The sequence below is a fragment of the Lingula anatina genome, chromosome 9, assembly GCF_051362555.1.
Source record: "Lingula anatina isolate TDL-2025a chromosome 9, LinAna3.0, whole genome shotgun sequence".
Classification (NCBI taxonomy): Eukaryota; Metazoa; Brachiopoda; class Lingulata; order Lingulida; family Lingulidae; genus Lingula; species Lingula anatina.
The window spans coordinates 9,349,167-9,373,658 of NC_141775.1; the positions used below are offsets into that span (position 1 = coordinate 9,349,167).

General features: G+C 37.8%; 1 protein-coding gene and 2 non-coding genes across 4 annotated transcripts; 2 read left to right on the forward strand and 1 right to left on the reverse strand.

The window, feature by feature from the left end:
• Positions 1–1,774: 1,774 nt before the first annotated feature.
• LOC106174052 (echinoderm microtubule-associated protein-like 2) lies at positions 1,775–20,867 on the forward strand. 2 transcript variants are annotated; one of them, XM_013555467.2, is made up of 22 exons: positions 1,775–2,426; positions 4,170–4,970; positions 7,446–7,650; positions 8,100–8,270; positions 8,664–8,753; positions 9,385–9,463; positions 9,895–10,044; positions 10,167–10,236; positions 10,604–10,705; positions 11,429–11,524; positions 11,977–12,018; positions 13,330–13,488; positions 14,042–14,200; positions 14,403–14,516; positions 15,128–15,265; positions 15,694–15,844; positions 17,155–17,292; positions 17,638–17,741; positions 18,215–18,302; positions 18,567–18,662; positions 19,085–19,215; positions 19,557–20,866. In XM_013555467.2, the coding sequence occupies exons 1-22, from the start codon at positions 2,373–2,375 to the stop codon at positions 19,698–19,700; spliced, it is 3,282 nt and encodes a 1,093-aa protein (XP_013410921.2). In that variant the 5' UTR covers positions 1,775–2,372; the 3' UTR covers positions 19,701–20,866. The 2 variants fall into 2 exon arrangements, with proteins under 2 accessions (XP_013410921.2, XP_086852173.1); XM_086996047.1 differs by lacking the exon at positions 11,977–12,018 and having other exon boundaries at positions 19,557–20,867.
• On the reverse strand, positions 12,767–12,848 carry Trnas-aga (transfer RNA serine (anticodon AGA)). Its single transcript has one exon. It is a non-coding gene; the product is annotated as a tRNA-Ser (tRNA).
• On the forward strand, positions 13,736–13,809 carry Trnat-agu (transfer RNA threonine (anticodon AGU)). The gene has a single exon. It is a non-coding gene; the product is annotated as a tRNA-Thr (tRNA).
• Positions 20,868–24,492: the final 3,625 nt, after the last annotated feature.

Below are 24,492 nucleotides of genomic sequence, written 5' to 3' on the forward strand. Positions count from 1 at the left end.
CATAAAAACGACGGAGATCGTCAAACGTCCCGTGGCACCCACCCCCAACGCCGAGACAAAATACTCCCCTTACACGACACCAACCCACAGCAGACCATCTTCTAATGACGTCACTGCTGCTTTGGATAATGAGCAAGACCAAAATCATGACGTCACAGATGACGTCATCGAAGTGGAGCACATAACAATCCCAATTGAAATCCGAGTACCCCAGAAAACATACGAACTAATACAGCGTCCCCCTACTGAGGAAACAATCTTTGAAGAAATCGAGGATGAGGAGGGGGAAGAGGAAGAGGGCGATGGCGAAGCAAAGGGTGGAAACACCACAGACAGAAAAGACAACGCCAAGGATACCTCCGGACAGTCAGACACCTCTGCCGGCCTACCAAGCCAGCTTCGCCGAGCTCTGAGAGAGGAGATCAGGCAACGCGCAGAATCCGTTCTCGACAGCAGTCGTTATGGAGATACAGTCACCCCTAGTGCTTCCTTGCTACAAGATACTGGAAAACAAAGTCCTGATGGGAAGAAAGATGCGGCTTCATCAAAAGGAACAGCCGGGAATGATGAGGGAGATAGAAAGGTTGGGTTTTATATGAATTATCAATTCATAATTGTTCCACCCCCATCCCCCTCCCTCACCCCCCGATTTCTCTCTTACTCATGCCACCAATAGCTACATATATGATTTTACTTGTTTCGTCTAATTTGGCTTTTTTTTTAAATGATACCCTCTCCTTTTGGCGGATATGATTTTGCAATATGATCGGGTTTCCGTCGAAACTTGCCGGTTAAATTTTGTCACGATGGAGAAAGCTAGGTAATATGTTACTGGAATTCAATCACTGCATTGTATCATGTTTACGTCTGATTAAGCCGAAAAAGGTTACCGAGCAGGTGTAATTATACACGTGTCTTGTATGGAGAGATGCGGGAAGGGGGGGAGGAGATGTCGGACATAAGATATACAGGGGCGGATTCAGAGATATTTTCTGACAGTCTTCCAAATTATCTTTGTTGATCCGTTCGTCATTTTTGACCGTCTTCCGACAGAAAAAAATGGATACCCGTCAATGTAAACTTGAAAATCTGACCGTCTTCCGGAAGACCCAGAATGCGAGAATATCGAGAATGCGACCCAAAGTGTGTCATCGGAGTATTTTCCTAAAATCCACCTCATTTGCCTTCACAAATTTTTACATGAACGCGCACCTCCATTTTTTTTTTCAATTAGAAGTGATTCTACCTAGGGCTCTCAGTGGCGGATTTAGAGGGGGGGTCAGGGTGGGGGTTCTGAAAATAAATCACACTAATATTCTTCTCTTTGAATTGGTACTAAAACGTACCAAATAGCACCGTTCGCCCTCTAAAATACCCCAAAAATCTCACGCCAACCGGGAGGGGGGGTAGGCTTCGCATCCGCAGACCCCCCCCCCCCCCCCTTCAAATAGTCTTGGATCCGCCCCTGGCCTCTTACGGGTCAATTTGGATGTAGATTCTGTTTGATGATTAACATCTGTGTTATTTTAGTATTTTGCTTTAAAAAACGACCAAATTTACCTTAAAACAAATATAGTAAACCCCAATTCATTTTTTCATGTACCAGTACCAGTAGGTCAAATGAAGTCAGGTGCATTATGGGTATACTATGTTAGTATAGGTTTTGTTTGATGATCAACACTTGAAGACAGAATACACCTCGACATCGAGGCCAATGAACACATTGTACTAAACCTTAATCCATAAAAACGGTTCTTAAATTATTTTCAACAGTGTGAGAGATGAGAAGAATATTGATCTGCTGTCTGGAAAATCGGTCGTTAAAAGCATTCACTGTCGTTATACAGATTTCTCCCGGCCTAAATTGAAAATAGGCCCTGGCGCTTTGATAGTCAATAATCTTACTAGTATCGTTTAGTGGAAACAAGTACATAACTGGTAGATTGTCTTGCCAATAAAGGACCAGCTATACAAATTTGGGATGTAACTAAAGCCTGTAGTTGGATTTATTTACACTCGAATCAGTTCGATATTGCAAACAATGGATCGCTATGACGATATCGGGTAGTTCCGTCGGGAGCCCAACCTCTGTAGAAAAAATATCCGAAATCGAACGAGCAAATTAGATCTACATCTTCAAAAAGGCGTCCCGGAATACACCTTGCATTGGTATTGAATATTTTGCGCTCTTTAAGCGTATCACGTAGTAGGCCTATGGGGGAGATATTCTGGTGTTTTCGCTCATCTTAAGTGACAAGTAATGTACGACACCATTCGTCAAGGATGGGCTGACTTAATGAGTAAGACGGATTATGATAGAGGTAGCTGAATATTGAATTGTAGCGTCTGAAGAATAGCTGCGACATATTTTCATGATGGCGCACGGGACGTATCATGGCCGAGGTAGCAACAACAGTTATGTACAGGTATGGGGGACGCTGTATTTCTCTCAGTTTATATCTGACTTACGCTGTGTTACCTATATTGTTTAATTTATATCATGCTTTCTCTCTAAGTGGCGCTTGCGCTATGGTTTTACTTTAAAGGCGCTGAACGCGGGTTTGTTGTTAAAACCTTTAAATCCAAGTGTTGTCATCTAGATACCTAATTTGGGATATAATAGGATATTGAGTTGCATTATAATCCCACGGGGAAAACCGCTATTTTCGTGAGTTTGTCAGGTTGATATTGAATGCAATGATTTCCTCGCCGTTTGCAACATATCCTAGAGTCCTTCATATGGATTTCTTTCCAGAAGTTTTCACTGGCCTGTAGTCAGCTTTTTCAAAGAGGGTTCTATTTCTGAAAAAAAAACAACCAAAAACGGGCCTTTTCATTTTTTTTAAGTTGAGCTAAATTTTGATTAAAATTGGACCTTTTCCGATAAAAAGAGCGTTTTTAAACCCCCCCCCCCCCCTCGACAAATTCGATGCGACGTTATAAGGTCCCGCGGAAGGTTTGAAAAACAAACGACACTAAATTATTTAGTGCTCTCATTATTGAACGCCTTAGCTGGCGCTAATTTACAAAAGCCGTATATGAGCTGTGACGAATGACCCAGAATGACGTCACCAGCATTAAGGACAAATGACATTTAATCAAAATTACTGAAAAGATTGCACTGAACTTTTATTGCACGCCTGTCTAATGTTACTCTACCTATGATTTGCTTTCTGAGTTTTGCTTCTTTTAAGTATTATATAGATTTCTAACAAGCGACATACATCAAGCGACATAGTATGTGTAGCGTAAGCAAAGTACCTTACAGCATGTTTCTTGAATCGTGCAAAGAAAAATCAATCAAGAATAACAGTTGAAAATTAACTTTTTTACTAAAAGTAGCGTCGATAGGGGATGACAAACACCGTGCCCTTAGAAACAGTTAGTGAGGATTTTTACAAACCTTTTAGAAATTGTAATTTTCCCGTAGTGCTGCTACTTGCTAATAAAAAGATTTACAAAATTGTCCTTCGTTTTTTAAAGCTGATTTTAAGGTAAAGTTGCCTTTAAAATTGGCGAAAGCTGTTAAAACAGGAGTGTCCTTTTTAGTGCTTACTTCTCGTAGCCTACCCTAGGTTCTAGATTTCATATATAACCCACATCAGCAATATCAGCACTGTAAGGCTACCGCATAAAAAGGTATAGTGAGCAAGCTAGCTTTATAGTGCCCTGACACTCAGGGCCTAGAAGTTCTAGGAATATGAAATGTTATGTATAGAATATCAACCCAGATTTTCACAGGACTCTGGAAACCCACTTCTCTGATGTCAACATGCCTCTCAGGCCCGTAGCCAGCGATTTCAAAGGGGGGGGGGGGGGGGGGCTTTTTCTGCAAAAGTGGACTTTTTAACTTGAAACCTACGTGTGCCTAGATAAAATTTTACCCAGAGTGGGTGCGGATTTGATGTATTGTTCTTCGCTGCATAGTGCAGGGGTGATACCCTAAGATTTCTCGATTAAAACTATTTTTAAAAAGACCCAAACCATTCTCATGTACAGTGCTTTGAATGAATGTTAAATGTAAGTTGACAAAGACAAAGGTAAAATATCTAATCACCCAATCCGCCGACCACCTCCTTCCCACACGCGCGCGCGCGCGCGCGCGCACACACACACACACACACCTCTTACTTTGCCCTTAACAAAATATCATATTTCACATATTCCAGAACTATCTCAACCGACGCCAGTTGGTAGGCGGGGTGCCGGTGGAGGGCAACGCCTCGGACTATGAGGACGAGGACGACATGGTCTCTGATCACGACGAGATGGATTACGAGATTTACCCCAATCCGCATCTCTCCCGCAACAAGGCCCTCACTCGCCCCTACGAGGACGCCGGCCGTTTTGAGGCCTCTAAGCTACGGGAGGCTAAGGACACGGGTCCAAATAAGGGACATGGGCACAAAAAGTTCAGTAAGCGCGGCAGGCTTGTAACTTTTTACCGTAACGACGACCCACATTTTAAAGGTATTCAAACGGCTGTCAGCCAGAAGTGCTTTGTGTCTTTTGAAACTTTATTATCTTGGTTGACGGAAAAGATTCCCCTAACGAAGGGAGTTCGGCATGTGTTTAGCCTCCCCGAGGGGAGAGAGATAACGGACGTTAAGGATTTCGTTGGTGGTAAAGATTACGTTGTTTCAAACGATAAGAAAATACGTCTCAACGTTCAATACGGCAATTCTAAAGAACAATACTGGAATAACCGTAAGCCATCGGCAGGGAAATTTCGCAAACACGAAAAGCAATTATTTCTTGGTGAAAACGGAGATGTTTTGTCCACATCAAACCCTTCGCCTCGTATATTGTCCATTATGAGCAACACGCACAGGAATAGCATAGAAAAGGTGATCCTGAACCCGAAAACGAATCAAACTTTCGAAGAGATGTTGGAGGACATTACTGCAATGCTCAAGCTGCTAAAACCACCGGTGACCAGCCTTTATACAGCCAAGGAACCTTTTAGGAAGGTAGGTGTCCAAATTGCGGAGGTTGAAGTATTGGTTTATATGTGTGGCCATCCTGTAGATTTTCAGGCTCGAATGGCCATCACTTTCACTTGTAAGAGCGCATTCCGAACAGTGGACTAACAGATCAGCGGATCAAATATAGCAGACCTTTTTGAATGTTTGTTGCGTAATCCCCGCGGGGAACCTATTCAGTGTCAAGCGGCAAGCTTTTAAGTCGGTGGCCATATTTGATCCGCGGATCAGTTTGTCCGCTGTTCTGAATGACCTCTAATTAATGAAATCAGGACAGCAGTAGAATTGTTTTCCTCCAGCTCCCTTGTGAACTTGATGTTACGGTCCTGGATGTTGAAATAGTCGGAGATAGCGGTCACGTGGTCTCTGTGGTATCTACATATCTCAACCAAAGGCGAGGAGGTTTGGGCATGGTCCCTCAATACGGCTTCTTCAAAGTTCCCCATATACAGATTGGTCAATAATTTTATGCATTCGTGAAAGGTCAAAACAAAAGTTACAAGTGCACAAACCATTTTAAACGTGGTATAACTGCCAATTACTACCGTTGGATTAATAACCCGCAATTGTCGTGGAACTATTTAAAAACCCTTTGTCGCAAAAAAGTGTTATTATATGGAAACTATACCACGAACGTTATTTTTATTAGCCCCTGTTATTCACAACTACAACAGATACGTCCATAGCTAATTGAACTTGAATGTACTTGATTTCGTTGAAGGTGATCCGCTAGTTTGATTAAGAAATCACGATAAGTTGCGCAGCGTTTTAGATACATGCATATGATGATTCTGACATCGCACACACGAAGGGAAACGTTTAGAAAAGAAGATCAAAATCCAAATTTTCTCCTTATTTTTTGATTGACGTTTTTTTTTTTTTTTTTATTTCTTGTTGGACGGAAATATGCAAAGATATGTCTGTAAACATCTATCTGTATGTGATCCTGGTGGACTTAATAGTAGCTTAAAATACCGTTTAGCAGGCAAAATGTTGTTTACAAAACGCTTCAACCCTCTCCATTTCGGCAACTAGGGCTTTTCGATATCCTAGAATGACCCAAGCGCTCATTGCAGTCTCTTGCACGTAAACGTAATATCCATTTCGATTTCCACAAATGGCGCCCTGAGTTTCGAGGTTTTATTTATACCAACCCCATTGAACGGTAACAGTTAAAGGCACACTGCACACTTTGTCCCAGGGTGTCTGTTGGCTAATTATTAACAATTTCTTACACACTGAATCTGCAAATTTTTCAGTCTGTCAAGCTGTCTGCGCTTAATATTAATAGTATAATATCCGCCCCTGACGGCAACATCAAGAAACAATGGTTGATCTTGACCTATCGTTTCCAATGGGTCCCCTTCGGAGACTGGGCTTTAATATATTCTCAAATAAAAAGCTTTGGTGCAAAAACTCTTATTTTCATAAAAAAAAGAAAGAAAAAAAGAAACCTCGAGTACACGTGCCCTTATTTTCCTTCCATCTGATTGAACCAGTTGCGGTAGGTGCCTATCAGCATAAGAGTAAGTAAATTCAGTGAAGGGTGAAGTAAACCTTACCTTCTTTGTACTTTCTCTTGAGGTAGGAGCTGTAAAGAGGATATTATTTTTAAAAAATGATAATAATAATAATAATAATTATAAGAAGAAGAAGAAGAAGCAAAAGAAGATGAAGAATGACGTATTACGTTATTTTTATCTTTATTTTATTTTTTATTCCTTTTTTTTCACTTGTTACGTCAAGTCTTTCAAGATTGATTACGCTGCCGACAAAAAGCCAGCGAATAACATATTTACCGTTGTATTCTTGGATTACGAATATCCGTATTTTTCTTTTGTAGTGTCAGCGCAAAACATCTTTTCAATTAATTTACTGAAGGCACTTGAGTTTCTAAAGAAATCTTGTTTGATGATTAAATAAAAAACGCTGGTAAAATGTTCTCAAATTTCCGATTCAACGACAAAAATAACGTATTTGCACACCGAGTCCACCGTCGTTGAAATTCGGTCAAATAAATAATACAGAGTTGTCAGGGAGAATCATATTGTAGTGTCAATTGAAAACTTCACGAGTGACTCTCTATATTTACTTTATATAACCAATTATAGGTAAACGCCATAAGCGTTATATTTCTAGCACCGATGAAATTACATCAAAACAAAGAAGCTGTTTTCTGTAGAAACACGTGGAATAGTGGCTATTTATATAATTGATCACGAAATCGACCAGGTCACCTCCTCTTATAAGGCGGAAAAGGGCAAATGAATACGTATTTATATACAGTATGTACACAATACTGTGTCCATTGAAAACAAAGAATTGATCATAAAAAGAATGCATTGTGTCAGATAGTTATCAGTATTTTATCATTGTGCTATTACTTAATGTTTTCCTTTGTTGGAATGCAAAAAAAAAAAAAAAAAAAAAAAAAAAAAGATTATTTCATATTCTCGTTCATAGGTCCAAAGTTTCTCCCAGCTCCACAGGGACTTTAAGGACCACGACCTGTTTATTGCATGTGGGCGTGAGGGGAGGCCCAAAGAAATGTTGACGAACGCGTTCAGCAAGCGGGAAGCACCCAGTAGTAACTCGAGTAACGACTCGCTCATCACGGGGCAGGCGGCCCTCAGGAAACCCAAGAAAATACGAAGACCAAATATCCCAGGTAATAATAATAATAATAATAATAATAATAATAATAATAATATCTGTTCTTGCAACTGAAAATTAAATTGTACATGCACTATAAAAGAGTGAAAGATAAAAGTAACTTAAACGCATTACGATATTATGCCCACTTAAAACATAAAAGAATAATCCAGTGATTAAAATATCGATTCTACCAACTTCTTTAAAATTGTTCAATGCGATTTAGTTTATACATTTAACAATTATGAGTGCCCATGGAATTTAAGTCCCTGCAGTTCAAATGGGAGTTATATTTACTAGTTATAGTGTTTTAAGTGTTTTCTAAAGCTATAAGAGGAGGGGTTTCTCTGTCTGTGTGTGTGTGTGGGGGGAGGGGGGTGAGTGGGTGGGTGTGAGAGCACGCGCTCGCACAAATGTGTGTGTGTGTTGTGCGTGTGTATATAGCCAACCTATTCTGTACTTCAGATTACGAGAGCAACCCCAGTTTCGTTCGCTCTGTGTCACCTGTCACCCCACAGCCAGCCCGAGGAAACAGCCACCCCAACATAGCCACCAGAAGCAGGATACCCAAGCCCAGGACAAAGGCCATCATCAAGGCAGGGAGGTCTGTCACGCCCCAGTTTTCCAAGCCTGAAGGTACGAAAAAGCTTATAGGGACCATTCCCACAGACATTTGGATCGATCTATCTCCCTGGGGAGTCTCACTAAATTGCTATCAACTTAACCGGCTTAAATGTCTGTCACGCCTAGTAAAGCTAGTTAGGGGTTAGTATCTTTACCCCCTAGTTGATTCGGTAGGCATGACAGACATTTAAGCCGTTTAAGTTGAGAACAATTTAGTGAGACTCCCCAGGGAGTTATACCGATCCAGATGGGTCAATCTAAGCATGGGAACCCAGTGAATGAGACTTAAAGTGTAAATGTCGACTCGATGTGGCTTTACAAAGAAGCATATGTATCTGTTTGACAAGGCTGTTTAGTTTAAAAGCCACCGTCATTTAAAATCAAAACTGAAAACTGTTATTCTAGGTGTCGGAAAGAAGAAAACGCAGCGTCTAGGTAAACGACTTGACCACTCAGTGGATGTCATCAAGGTGGACATCCACGGACGCCGAAGAGGTGAGCGTTCTTCAGACTATGTAACTGTCTATATCATCAGATTTATTTATTTATTTAAAAAACAAGCTCTTTGAATAGAGGGTTTAAGAGGGTTTAAAGTAAGTTACAGGGTGGTCCATAAAAAACGACCTATTTTACTTTCCATCTCAATTCAAATAGGTCGTTTTTTTATGGACCACCCTGTATTTTATGTCACATCCACCAACCTGTGTGAAGTGTAAGGATTTGACGTCGACATCGATTTGCCTTCGATAAGGGTGGAGGAAATGTATTAACCTCTATTTGACTATTTGTTTGTTCTTCTGCTTTTCACCAGCCTATCTAAAAATATGAGTAGATTTTGATTAAATAATTCAGAAATGAGCTCTCCAGTGAAGTGATCAAATTTATGGTAGTGATCCCGATCACCATCTGGACTTTTCATGGGATTCTTCAATTCTTCACCATTGCCAATTTGATCATTTTAACTTTCGACTCCAACAAATATTGTAGTTTATCAATTATCTATGAGAATTTAGCTTATTTATTAGTTGGTAAATGATTATTTAATAATAACAAAAATTGAGCTGCCTTGGCGGAGGTCTGCCCTCTCCGAGTGCTTTGCTAGCTATAGTCGTTTATGTCTTTCCAGAGTTTTATCCACCAACATTGAGTGATGGTAACATCGACGACGGGGAGCGTCCCGACAAAAAACTCAGATTGGACTGGGTGTATCCTTTTTTGCCGAAGGAAACTATGACAAAGCCCCCCCCCCCCCTCTCTCTCTCTCTCTCTGTGTGTGTGTGTGTGTGTGTGTGTGCGTGTGTGTGTTTGTTTGACAGAACGTGTGTTGGTGTGTATGTGGAGGGGGGGGGGTGCATGCCATACAACGAACCCACAAAATGCTTTGGTGGTCATTTTAATCGGTCATCTCAAAGTTTTTTTAAACTAAATTTCTTGAAACCACGCGCTGAGGATCATTTTGTAGGTGAGGAGTACTGCGAGAATGTCTCCGAATTGATAATGGGAGCATTTTGGCAACATTCTCCTTGCATTTTCATCCATGGCATGAAGAATGTAGTAGAAACTAAATAAAGCGATTAAATGTTTATAAGAACACCGTTTCCATATATGGTCATTTTATCCTTAACTGGTTGTTAAGTTACGGGTACCGTGGTCATGACGCCCGTAATAATCTGTACGTGTTGCCCAGCAACGAGCTGCTGTATTACGTCGCTGCCGTCGCCATAGTTTACGACAAACAAAGAGAATTACAGCGACATTATACTGGACACAACGAAGACATTTCTAGGTTAGTGTGACAAAAGATAAACTTCATTTATATTTAAAACCAAGAGTGTAGATTTGACAACTTTTGAAATTTAAAGAAAATTCACAGTTATGTATGCCTGTATAACTTGTATCAAATTTCAGCATGGCGCTTCATCCAAACGAGACATACGTGGCAACTGCACAGCTAGCGGGCGAGACGGCTGACACGGCGGTATGTTTCTATACATAAAACATTGTAACATGGATTAAAAAAAAAAGATTACATTGATTTAAATTTCTTAATTGCCCCTTCGTGTTTATGTTATGTGGTTATTCAATTTTGGGTTTCAATACTTTGTCATATCTAATACATTATCCTAACTTCATAGCATACGAAACATTTTTTAAATTTGATTTCATTTAGTTCAAACATCTATTGGTGTTGAAAAGCAGCACAGAAATTAAAAAAAGACCTTAACATCTGGAAATAATATCTATATAGCTAAAACTGTGTAAACGTCAATATGAAGATTAACTTTTTTGAAGCCATTCTGTATCTCCACCGTTTTTAATTTTGGTACATTTTGCTATTATTTCAGGCTCACATTCGCGTCTGGGACGTGCGTTCCCTATCGACCTATGCTATCATTGGTTTGGGTGTTTTCCAAGTGGGGTTGAGCTCTCTTGATTTTTCCGCGGAGGTAAGACAATATTGACTAGTTTCCCGAAAAAGAATTATAATGTGGCCACAGAATAAAAAGAAGCAAATCTCAACGGACATTACTTTATTTTTAGTATATTCAGGACACTGCCGTGAAACATTGTATGCCTCTTTTAACTTAATTCACATCAGAGTCTGCCTCTGTATTGCTCTGGAAAACTGCATTCTTCTTACTTCTTCTTACTTCAACTGGTACACACAAGGATGTGACCACCAAAAACTGTTCATTTATGCAAATCAAGGTCCTTGTGCAAATGAAGTGTAGTGGATGTGCTTTGTCAGCACACCTAATGCAATAGTGACCACCTACTGACTATTTTGTTCTTACAAATGTAGCACCTTCGAAAAAACTACAACTGACATTTCACATTAAACAGAATAAAAATAAAATTTTGGAAGGCGTAAATAAAGGTATAAACAAATAATATACATATAAATGCAATTAATATGTTACAATTAATAAAAACATCTTTGCATTTTGGACTTTAAAGACATTATTATTCCATTATATTTTTCAAACTACTAGTTTCGTTATTTAGAAAGACAGCCTTATGATACTTGTATATTTTTTCGTGTACGTGGTGTGCTGTGGACTCGTTTCATCTTCTACTCCATTGAAAATTTATGTTTTGCCCAATATGTTTATATATTTTTATGTTACTTTTGCAACCGCAAAATATTCATTCTATTTTCATTCCCGTAGAGCGAGGGGGAGTACCTAATGGCTATAGACGAAGGAGAGCGTCACGTGATGAGTGTGTGGAACTGGCAGGACGAGAAGATGCTGGCTAAAACTACGGTAAGGATTGACTTAAACTATGTTAAAAACTAGCTAAAATTACGTCAAGAATTGGCTAAAATTCGTTAAAAATTGGCTAAAGCAACGATAAGAAAAGATTGGCTAAGATAAGAATTGGCTGAATCTAGGTCAGAATTACAATAACCAACGAACCTTTTCTTTGAGTAAACGGTCTTTTAAGACGGCTTTTAATACGTATCAACATGGTTTTTACGTTTGGAGTTAAACCCTAAATTGCTGATGACGGTAGCACAGTTGTTGACTAAAAGCACTCTAAGAATCAAAATAAAGAACAATTCTTTGCACTGTAATGGAATTTGCATGAAATCGTACTTGACACACACATGCACACATCTTCTCATGCATGCTCGCGCGCCCACACGCGCATATTCCAATATAGTAGATTTACCCAATGATAATATCCGAGTCTTGATATGATATCTCACTTATAGCTTACAAACGCCCCAAAGCATTCTTTGGATGACGAAGAGGATGTAAGTATTTCACATGCATGCTTAAATATTCTTACTTGTCCGGTGTGTTTCCTATGCAGATGAGTGCACGCTTTTACGTCATAGGATGGGTTCACAATGAATCTGTCGCACTGGCTACTGCACACAAACTCCGCGGGGACTCTCGCTGAATGCATTCAGATTAACATATGACCACGCCCCCTCCTGGTTTAGAGTAGCATACAGAAGAGCTGTCGATTATAAATACGACAACGTTGGAAACAAGAGGGGTAGTGTTCATGCGTAATCTGGTAACGTTCAGCGAGAGTCTCAAAGGAGTAAGTGTGCAGAAGCTAGTACGATAGATTCATTGCGAGCAAATCCTAAGATATATTTTTTTACTTGTGTTTTGATAATCTGTTTATGTCAAATGTTTAACCATTTGAACCTGATATCGTCATTCAACTTTTTTTTTTTTTCAATTTATAGTGTCTCTTTTTCATCGAAGTTGCTTTGGTGCCTTTTTGAGTGTTTGCTGCTTTCCATCTATAAATGATAATAATAATAATAATAAACTGAATTGTTCCTTTCTGGTTTTTATCAGCTTTTATATGTATTTTAATACAACAACTTCTTTGTCTATAATGTCCGATATCAATCTGAAATCATTATCATTCTGAAATCGTAAGTTTAAAGTAGAGAGGCAAAATTTTCACATATGTCGTACGTGTGCGTCGCTGACTAAACTGCTTATGTAGAAAGAAAAAAATCAAAAGCAGGGAAAAAGGTACGCAGTCGACAGGATTCGAACCTGTGCGGGGAGACCCCAACAGATTTCTAGTCTGTCGCCTTAACCACTCGGCCACGACTGCTTATTGCTTCCACCGCGGCAAGAAAATTCGAGCCTCCGATAAATCATTTATATATCTTAAATGGTATTGCAAATATATATCTTTATTTTGTATACACTGATATATATATATATATATATATTTTTTTTTTGATAAGCTTTTTAAAGATTTGCGATAATGGGATTTACATCTTTAATATTAATATATTTATTTCCATCGTAAAGACAATATTTTAAATTAAATTAAATATAAAGCCATCCTTTAAAAAGGTGTTCCAAATGCATTTAGAATTGTTACCAAAATGACGTTTTGACGTTTTAACATCTCTTACTGTTTTTACTTAAAACTATAAAAATTAAAAAAAAAGATGATAATGAGATTTTATACCAAGTAAACTATACAGTATATAAACAGTAAATCTGCATGCTTGAATGCAGTTTGAATCTAATATCTACAGTGCCGCCGGAAAGTCACCTTACTTACTCTGCGGGTCCCATTTCAGACGTCCATAGAGACGGTAATATGGGGCTGTTTCCACCCGCAAGACGACACGACTCTTGTGACGTACGGTGAGGAACATATCCACTTCTGGAAAATATTCTGGGACAGTCGGTCCAAAACTGCCAAGATCCTCAGAGACAAGAAAAGTGGTTTCTTTAAAGTAAGTACAAATGATAGACAATCTCTCTTTCTCTCTCTCTCTCTCTCTCTCTCTCTCTCTCTCTCTCTCTATATATATATATATATATATATATTAGCTTTTTATCATATAGTAAAATGGTCCTCACTTGAATTGATTCTTATAAGTAGGGTAGAATCTAGAGCTTTTTCTTTGTTAAATATGTATATAAAAAAGACAACATGATTTCGATCCTTGTTTGCACGGTGTTTTAATTTGCTGACGTAATGGCCTTGTGGCTTAGTTGGTTAAAGCGCCTGTCTAGTAAACAGGAGATCCTGAGTTCGAATCTCGGCAAGGCCTTTTTTTTTGTATAGCACTGTGTAAATGAAGATAAATCTTCGCCACACACCTGTGTTTTAGCGTTTATTGTCGTCCATCTCTGATAGCATTAATCCAACGCCAAAGCGAGATGAGTATTTAATTTAGTCTAACTCCTCCTCCTCCATTTTCTCATATTCCCTGTATATTGTATGTCACATTCTACATCTCGTATATGTAATATTAAAAATGATAATTTGATTCAACTCATCAGGAAGACCCTCCCAAGTTTGTGACCGCCATAGCGTTTTCTGCCAATGGTGACGTCATTACTGGCGATTCCAGTGGTCGCATTCTGGTGTGGTCACGTGACTCAGCTGACGCATACGTCATAAACACACGGTGCTCCGAAAGTATGCGACGCGCTCACAGGGTAGGGCTACTATCATTATTGTGAACCTGGTGGTATTATATAAAGCTAAACAAATAATGACTTACGGCAAAACATATATCCATAAAATTGATTACTTATAGTTGTGCTTAAGGCTTTATATTTCAAATTTCGTAGAATCAATTCCATTAAAAATATTAATTTTACTTCTCACTTTATGTATTTTGGTACTTTACATTTGTAGAAGACGGTGTTTGCCCTGTGCATGCTTGAAGACGGTTCTTTACTGTCGGGTGCCGGCGACGAAATCAAAGCCTGGGACTCCAGTGACAAGTACAGAAACATCAGGGACAGGACGGTAAGACTTCATCCGGACAAAGTGCAGATGGCAGCACTTACAGATTTTGTGTGACGTCACAAATACGGAATTACCCGATATTGACCGAATGGAATGGATCCGTTATACGGGACTGTGGGATTCCATATGACAATCTTCATTGAGCTTTTAGGCTCTTCTGTGGTTTTGTGTATGGCTGACAGCGCGCACTGAACGTAACTTAACTTGGTTTTCTCCGACCGTTCAACCTAATACATACATTTACAATGTGATTATAATTAATCAAGTATTTTTTCTTTCCTTTTTCTTTCCTTTACATTTATTTTTGATTCTTTCTTATTTTTGAACTAGTTAAAAAGAAAACCAGCGTGATTACATGTAACAGGATGGTAGGCCTATACATGAACACAATTATTGAGAAATGGGGCAAATTATGTTCCACCATATTATTTCTGTGACTTTTACACAATTAGTTCATTAAAATGCTTCAGACTTTATGTGATAATCCCACCACGTTCACGGGCGCCAATCCCGGAATACCGTCATTAACATATTCTTGAAATTTCCTATCAACCGCATTTCTGCTGTATTAACTTCTGCTGTATGAATAATTATCACTTTTTTAAATTTAGATCCCAGAAAGCGCTGGTTATGTCCGGACGCTGGTCCCCCAGAGCCTGCTGACAGCAGACGACACGTTGTTTGTTGGAACCACGAAGAATATCGTCCTAGAGGGGTCGCTGCAGCATAAGTTCAGAGCCGTTGTACAGGTGTGTTTTAAAAAAGATGTGGGCATCTGGTATTTTTATCTGAAAAAAAAATATGTAAAAATAATGTTAAAGAAAGAAACTTATTGGTATGGGTTTATATTTCTGTCTTCTTGTCAGCATCCAAACGAGGAGTCACATCCGGGTCACATCCGGGCTCTTACATTGTGGTTGTTTCTTTCCTTTCTTGATCCCAGGCTTCTGGCTTAGATATAAGTTATCGAATATTTAAATCAATTTACAATAGACTGTTTTATATTTCCACTAAATTTACCAGGGGCGTTTCGAATAAACTTGGCGGTCATAGGTCACAACCCTTCAAGATGTAACGTTTTTTCCCCTTTCTCTTCACTTCACTTTGATGTCTTTACATCACGCATATCTACATCATTTTTTCACACAGTTTAATTAATTTGCTATAAATTAACCAGGGACACGTGGAAGAGGTTTGGACGGCGGCCATATCCCCGTCAGAGCACGCGTTCGTCACCGCCGGCCATGACATGATGGTCTGCAAGTGGTCAGCGGTCAGTCATAAAATGCTGTGGAAGGTCTACGTGGACAGTGCCTGCTGGGCCTCAGGTAGATCTTATCAAACCCCCCTTTACACTAGACGGCGTCCTTTCTGCGTCCTTTGTATTGCGCGCCCATGAATCTGGCATCGCTGTGGTCGTAGAAAGGAGGAACATGCATTGCTCTGGTTGAAGAATGAATGCTCAATGATCGGCCAGTTGTCGGCACGTTAAGTATTATTTTTTTACTCCCAAACGGGGCCGTACTACGGGACAAAGAAAGGACGCCATCCAGTGTTAAGGGGGCTTAAGGACCCATCCGTTTATGGGGCCGTAGGTCTATTTGGAAGTAAAGGGAGGCGCCACTGACGACTGATATCACTTTGAAAGGAATGCTGTACAGGTTTAAAAATTCCCCAAAGTCACACATTCTGTTTCTATGTATCCTGCAAAACTACAAACCTTTCCCAATTTAGACCTTATAAACTATAAAACCTCTCAAATAAAAGTGCTCGACGTTGATAGGTTCTACAGAAAAACATGGCGTTCTAAATGACTGGTCAGCCATTTAGTACTAAAGCACTTAATTCAAAATAGAAAAGCATCGGATCCAAGTTATGGGACGGGTCGAGCAATAATTAGGGAGAAAATTGTTTTTCTCCCCGATTAAATATCATTTTGGTTGGCAAACCTCTTCTAGAGTACCTTGAAGCATTGCACCTCAAATTTAAGTGATTCCTGGAAACTTGTCCCTCTCCTGTCAGAATACAGATCTGATACTGCGAACTGCAAATGCATGTAGATGGCAGAGGAGTGAATTTCTAAGAAACTCTGAACACACAAAGGGCAATGACGTGGCAATTAGTGCATTCAAACCGTACACGCTAATCACTGTATTATCGAGATTAGACATGTATCCAGGTTCTATTTCTTTTAATATACAGAGCATGTACATGTATGTTCCCAGCTAATCCAGAACGTTAATTGTAACGTCATCACAATGTTACTAATCAATATATGACGTTATTGTAATCTCATCAAAACGTTTTGTGTAAGCTGGGTTGCTCATGACTTTTCTCATTTTAAATTCCTGGTATAAAAAGCTTAAAAAAGTTAAAAATTACTCGCTAAGACATTTTAATCTAAAAAAAAGCTTTTCTTCCGTTCGATTTCATTAAATGTGAATACATACTTCATTATGCAGTATAGTAACGCACTAACAACTTTTTGCCTGTCACAATCTGATTTACATGTTTACGTATAGCCATGCCTATTTATTTATTTATTTATTTATTTATTTATTTATTTATTTATTTATTTATTTCCACTAACGCCCTCCTGTGTCGGTGTATATATCATTAAAATAATTGTTTTCCATAGCGTATCACCCTGAGGGTCACACCGTTGTTATTGGGACAGAGACGGGACAGGTGATCGTGCTGAACGCTAACAATGGCAGCCAGCTCGCCTCCTTCAACGCTTCTCACGAGAAGATACAGACCGTGCAGTACTCCCCAGGTTTGTAGATATAGTTGATACGGTAACAAAGTTTACCTGTTTTGTTTGTTATTTTTATGTACAATCACAAAATAAAACTGTACAATCACAAAATCACAAAATAAAACTGACACAATTTTAAGACTTATATTCATCTAAATGGTTTTACTTCTTTTATTTAGTGTGCATGTGAATTTTTGTTTCTCATCTAAAATTTCTTTGGTCGAAAGATGCAAGAGTGCTCTCTCTCTCTCTCTCTCTCTCTCTCTCTCTCTCTCTCTCTCTCTCTCTCAATAGTTATGAAATATCATTTGAACGGTATGTAATGAAAACGAGTTTCTCCTTTATTGTATTTTCGTATTTCAGATGGTGCCATGCTGGCTATTGGTTGCCATGACAACACGATATACGTGTTTGATGTTCTGGAGAAGAGGCGATCATACCGGAGACACGGCCAGGGTTTTCTGAGGGTAATTTCATTTGACATAAAATAAGCTAACTTCAACATTTTCGGCTGACATCAACGTTGCGGACTGATATCGATATAAGTTTGATGTGATCATCTTACTTATGTCAGTTTTTCGTATTTCAGTACGTCAGTGAAAGGATTTTTTCAGCATCTTTCTTTTTGGTTTTCTATCATTAGTAAGATAACCGTTAGGGGTAAACCCCCCCTCACTCAGCTCTTATTGAGGTTTTCGTGAATGTTTTATTAAAGACTGACGTAAATGAACTTCGGATCAACCCGCCGTTCATTAACTTGTTCACGAGCTCATTCTTTAATTCAATTTAATTGTGTGGGCTTTGAAACAAAAAAGTACCGCCATCACTGTTTCTGAAAACATAGAATTACATGAAATGCATACATCCAGCGTTGTTTAATTATTCATGTTGTAGTGTATCATTTTATTACAAAACCACTTAGATATCTTTTTTAATTCAGGGACATAAAAATTTCGTGTTGAATCTCGACTGGTCACGCGACAGCGGTTTCCTAAGGAGCGTTTCTGGGGATTGCGACACCCTTTTCTGTGAGTAAACGTTCTCGTTTCTTGAAAATAAAAACATTAATAAATTCAAAACACGGTTCAAGGAAAAATATACGATAATGTGACATGGTTGAATAGTTTACACGCTGACACTCGTTTAACATATTATTTGAACATTATCATTATATATGTAGTTCTTTTAATTTTGAAAAATACGTGTATGTGACACTTATTTTATTTAATTTCTTATTGCTTATTTATTATTATCTTTGCGTTCCATTGCTAACTTGTTAATGTTCCTTTCAGGGAATGTTAATTCTATGCAGCAAGAAAAACCGGCCAAAAGTCTGCGTGACGTAGACTGGCACACGCACAACTGCATTCTGGGATACCATGTCATAGGTGCGAACATGGTCATTTAAAGAACCAGGATCTCTTCTAAAGAATTGCCAATTGTTTTGTTAGCGATAAGTCTTCATATCTACACGCTAGAAATTATCAAACATATGGTCATGAATACAGATTATTTGTAAAATGGAATCAGCTTCGTAATTATTTGGTTATTTGGCGTTATTATAACCTGCAGAGTCCAAAAAATAAAAATAAACTGGTCATCTTCAACATTCTTAAAGTTCCGAACTTGTGAACAAAATTCACTGGCATCACCCAAAATAGCCTACTTTGACGTCGTTTTTATCTACAAATGATGGAAATGCCGTTTCAATGCCTTTCACAGGATTTCTTCAATACAGATACTACTTATCGGTCAAATATACTTTTTACAGATATTTTGACACAAATAATTCACCTACTTTTCCTTTAAGGTGCTTGGTCCAACCTCGTGGAGGGGGAGGACCTTAGCTGCACGGCGCGTTCCCACTACAGGGACTATTTAGCTGTCGGAGATACAGAGGGCGCAGTTAGGCTCTACAAATATCCATGTGCTGCGCACAAGGTATGTTGTCCAGAAATGCCTCTACTTTGAAGTTTATAGTATATGGCTCTACTTTGTATATTTAAGAACCTGAACGATATATATTAGAATTGAAAAGTTTCGACTAATAAAGAGTGCACTTTCCCACAAGGAAAATTGAGTTTAGATTTCTTTGCTTCTGAAGGATAGTTAAACGAATAATTTGACTACGGACTTGTACCGAGATCGTATCAGCCTCTTAATACGTAGCCGTTCAAGCAGTACCGTCTGAAAATATTTTTCAAAAAATGTGAACAAACTTATTTCAACTACATTTCATCACGTAAAACTTGAAACACTCTCTTACTACATTACCATTTCAGCCTGAGTACTACGAAAAGAAGCACTATTCGTCCAACGTGACGTCAGTGGGTTTTCTGTTTGACGACAGTTACGTCATAAGCACGGGAGGAGTGGACGCCGGGGTGATGCAGTTTGCTGTGGTGGAACCGCTAACCCCAAGGTAGCCGATGATTTAACCCCACACCTTCTACGCCTCTCAACTGACACTCGCTGGAGACACACACTGGAAAATTATTCGCGATGTTAGATACTTACCATTTGCATCGTAATGCAGTAATTCATTGAGTCCTGGCGTAGGGAAGCTAAGGTCACGTGTGTCTCTGCAACTCGTAGGTCGGGGTGAGAAACCCATCGCTCCAAATTTACATTGTCAACACTGCTTGCGAATAAATAAATAAATAAATAAATAAATAAATAAATAAATAAATAAATAAATTGTTGATAGATGTATGGCTCCACTAATTTGTAAAACAAAAAATCAAATCGAAATATTTCAGTGTACAGTTTATATTAATTTTACAATGCTAAATAGGTTTGTTAACAATGAACGTTTAATCTGGCAATGAAAAACCGTGCATTGGAAAATCACTGCTAAATGATTAAAATGATTTCAAAATCGAATAAGATATATAGGAAAAAGATATAAAATATTTTGATATAAGAATGTAATGTTTTATTTTACAGTTTATGTGTATTGTAAAGACAAAGTACATGTAGAAAGGATTATTGTATCATATTTTTATATAAGTTTCTTTCTTTTTCTTTTCATGGTTTTTTCACTTTTTTATTGATAAAACGATAATAATGACAGGAAAGAATTAAAAATATATTTATAATTTTTAAATATGTATTTTTGCGCTTATGACTTGTAATTGCAAGGTTGCTTGGACACTTTGCTTGATTAAAAAACTTTCTACTTCACAGTTATGAGGTAATTGGGACATTTTGTGCTATAGGACCACTCTCAGCGACAAAATCATGAAATGACACCAGATATGATAATAACATTGATGATGATAATGATGAAATAAAATACACCGGATATAATAATAACGTTGATGATAATGATGAAATAAAATAGTTTTCATACAGAAATTGTATGTCGTTATAAAAATAAGGCTGTAAAGACTCCGTATCAACGATGTTAATCACATGCAGGGGCTAATATGATTTAAAGAAAAAAAGAATGTGAAAGGTGGTCTTAAATCGAAGAAAGAAAGCTTTAGCTTAGTTGACTACTTCAAGGGGGGAGATCCGGTCCGCTCTGGCTAAATTGATCTAGGCACATGACGCTTTCATAGTATAGGTCCACCTTTTCAGAAAGAAGACCTCCCCCCCCCCCTCCCCCCTTTGAAATTGCTGGCTACGGGCCTGTGGATATTGGATTTCTTTTTGAAATTAAAAAAAGATAAAACAAAGTGGTTATGTTTGAGTTTTAGAATTTTTGATGCTAATTACCTCAGTCGGGAAGGTATGTTTTCTCCACCTCTTTTTCTGTTGGTCTGCCTGTTTGACACCAGTTAAACTAGTGCTTTTCTAGTTTGTTTAGCAAACGTGTTCATTCTTCATCACTGAAGCAGACCAACAGATTCGTTCTTGCACTTACGTTCTTTTGGTACCCAAGATCAAACGAAATATACTACAGAAAACAGAAACTAATTTTTAGTGCATTTTATTTGTATATATTGGCCTAATCAATCATTATAAATTATTGCCATATAAGGTCCAGCGCGAAATGGTCGCGTCCAGAAATTCGTGCTCATCCGGCTGTCACATCTAACAGAACGAAGCTGTGGTCCTAATAATCTTTCCTGGGGATCTTAATTCTTTTCTTCTATATGCTTTTGGTACGGGATTTTCGTTCCGGTGTAACGTGACAGAGAGTCCCCCATAACAGAGTTTTCGCTTTTCATTCATTTGTACATATGTGCCTCATCCTAGATTTTGACCCACTTAGGTCAGACTAACCCCAACCATTATAACTATATGGAGGGCGGACTTTCTGTTACACGGACCCTCAGTTTCGTTACACCAGGTCTAATTATTTTTCAAGAATAAAGCGTTTTTCCTACACATGAATCATCACTCAATCCGTTCATGTTTTTGGATTCAATGCTCTGTTACATCTTTGTTTATTAAAATAGTTCCAAATGAGATATTATTCAATTTGACCGCCCGTCTTCCTGACATTTCAGGAACGAACATCGACATTTAGTACTTTTTTTGGGAGATTGAAGCTTTTAAGGTCAGAATTAGGAAAGTTAAATACCTTTGCAGGATATTCAAATATTCAAAATATGACTTAGGAACACTTCCAAAAACATAATGTACAGGCCTACTCATGATGACAAAAGCGGACCATTTTCAAAGCTCGGCAAGATTACAATCTATACATCATCAACAATATAAATCAATATAACATTGTGCCGCTGGAGTTTATACAAAACTTATGTCGTTTGGGGTACATAAGTAAGTACTATAAAGAATGGCAAATTTGAGCAAAATCTCCGAAAACTTTGATAACTTTCAACTCCAGCCCGTTTCCGAACGCGCAGACAAGCATGGCTTCGGCATACCCTCTACCAGAGCCGCAGTTATTATTGTGGACATTTTTTGCTGAATCAACTGAGAACCAAAATGACTGTCTATTTATCTATTGACATATCTGTGAATATCTGTGGAAAATCAATCTGTCGCCCTGGTAGAGGGTAGCTTCGACATAATAAGAGGATCAACCATATACCCTCCGACAGGGGTCTCTGCAGTATGTTACACAACTGAAAAAAAGTCAGTGGATGATGGGTATAAAACAAACACAAAGTTCAACTAAAGATATTTATTTACTTTTATACTTTTCAACATAGATCGCACCATTTGAATTCTTTCTTTATCAACACCATGTAGTTGTTATAGTAACTAGTACAAAGAAAATGTGTTCAAACTAACACAAAGTTCTGCTGCAACTATAATAATAATGTAAAAACAAAATATACAGGGAAAAATATTTACTTGACTGTACACAATTATATTAATATAACAATATCATCAATGCAGATTCAAAAAGATATTTTACAGGCGGTTCCAATTCAAACAGACATGCCATTTCAGAAGTAGGGTTAAAAATCAAAAACAGAAAAAAGATAAAAATCAAAACAATATCGATATGTATCCAGTGACTTACACCTGCGGTATTTAGTAAATTATTTAAAACATCATATGGACATCTAAAACAGTACTTCATTATCACATTAAAATCATCAACCATTCATTAGATATCTAGGTTACCATATGTGCACTTAAAAAAGCCAATCTGAAAGTGATAATAACAATAAGAAAATGCAATTGCTATTACTGTTTTCCAAATGCATTAAAAAATGGAAATGCAAAAAATCATATGTATTTATTCACATGCGAACAACTAATATTGTAATATTTTTGAAATATGCAAATAATTATTATTCTAGTTTTTCAATGGTTGGCTTTGGAGAACAGGAGAACAAAGACCTATGCAGCTATACCTGCACTTGATTATACATCATATATCATATATAAGCTGAGGTAATCTACTGCGCTGCAGTACAAAAGCACCATTATTTGGCATATTTACTAGAGACAATCTACTTTATATCAGAATCACTTCCTGCTACACAACCATGTTTCCAACCTCAAAGCGAGACTGTGCTCAAGATCTTTTCAATAAGGACACCTTTTAATAAAATATTTGTTTCATTTACAACTGTTGAATTTTTTTAGACTTTTCTTAGCTTTTACATGCAATTTTATAAATGCAATTTTATATTAATTGTTGAACTTTTTTTGTCCATGCTTCACAATCTTAGCCATTGGCCAAAATGTTCCATTCCGTTTTCCATCAAGACTGATGTCAACTCAAGCTTGGTGGTGACAGCAGGCAGCGATAAACGATATTTTGTTGAATTACACAAGTTAGGGGACTTTGCAATAACAATAGAAATCTCTAAAACTTCACCAAGTGCATACTAAAATATTTCTTATACAACTAATGAAAATTCCTGCTGTTTTTACTCATTTGGATTTTTACACTGGAAACCCATTTTTGCCCTTAATATCTATTAAAACATATCTATTTTTGAGGTAATGGAAATTAAATACATTGGCACCAAAGGGAAAAAAACACTGATAATTCTTACAAGGCATGAAGTAATTGTTCTTAGTTACGGTATGAAAAGGTAATCATAATAGCACTTTTAACACACAAGGATGCACAGTTCAATAACAATCAAAATATTACCAATTTTTTTCAGTGCTTGTGTTTTGTCACAGATATTACTCAACCACACCCATGGATACTTAGAACACATAAGTGCCATCTTGTATAACTGAGACTGTTCTGATTTCAAAAGTAAGTTTCTGTGGAGATCACAATGTTCAGTATTTTTCAAACCAGTCAACCATGAAATGAAATACTATTTTGAAAAAAAAAATGTATTGCTTCCTGCGCATTTAAATTTATGCCCTTATGTCCTTATTATACTAACAGCACACAAGCAGGCCATTCCAAAACCCTCCCCCTCCCCCCCCCCCAAATTAATTAAATAAAATAGACAGCATATACAGTACTAAGTTTGTATGACCTTGACCTACTTAACAATTGTATCCAGGGCAACAACCCGCATAATTATGAATAACCAAGCAATTTGAGGCAGAAGGCCTGACCTATAATTAGGCAACGGTAAAATATAAGATCAGAGGCTGAGACCTTCAGCTCACATATTCAGCTCTTTCTCACAATCTTTCTAGAAAAAAATAACATACTGTTAAAAATACCAAGGCAATTACATTTTGCTATACTAAAATATCTTATACATATACATATATTTAAATATACTGTACAAAGTTAATATAACATATTGATGATTACAATAATATTCATTATACCCGTATTTGAAAGCTAAATTCGTGCAGGTAGCTGCTTTG

Bases quoted from the DNA above. Each gene is read 5' to 3' on its own strand.
- LOC106174052 (XM_013555467.2), top strand. From the start codon at position 2,373: ATGATGGCGCACGGGACGTATCATGGCCGAGGTAGCAACAACAGTTAT. The intron at 10,237-10,603 runs GTATGTTTCTAT...CTATTATTTCAG, and splicing joins GCGAGACGGCTGACACGGCG to GCTCACATTCGCGTCTGGGA. The intron at 10,706-11,428 runs GTAAGACAATAT...TCATTCCCGTAG, and splicing joins CTCTTGATTTTTCCGCGGAG to AGCGAGGGGGAGTACCTAAT.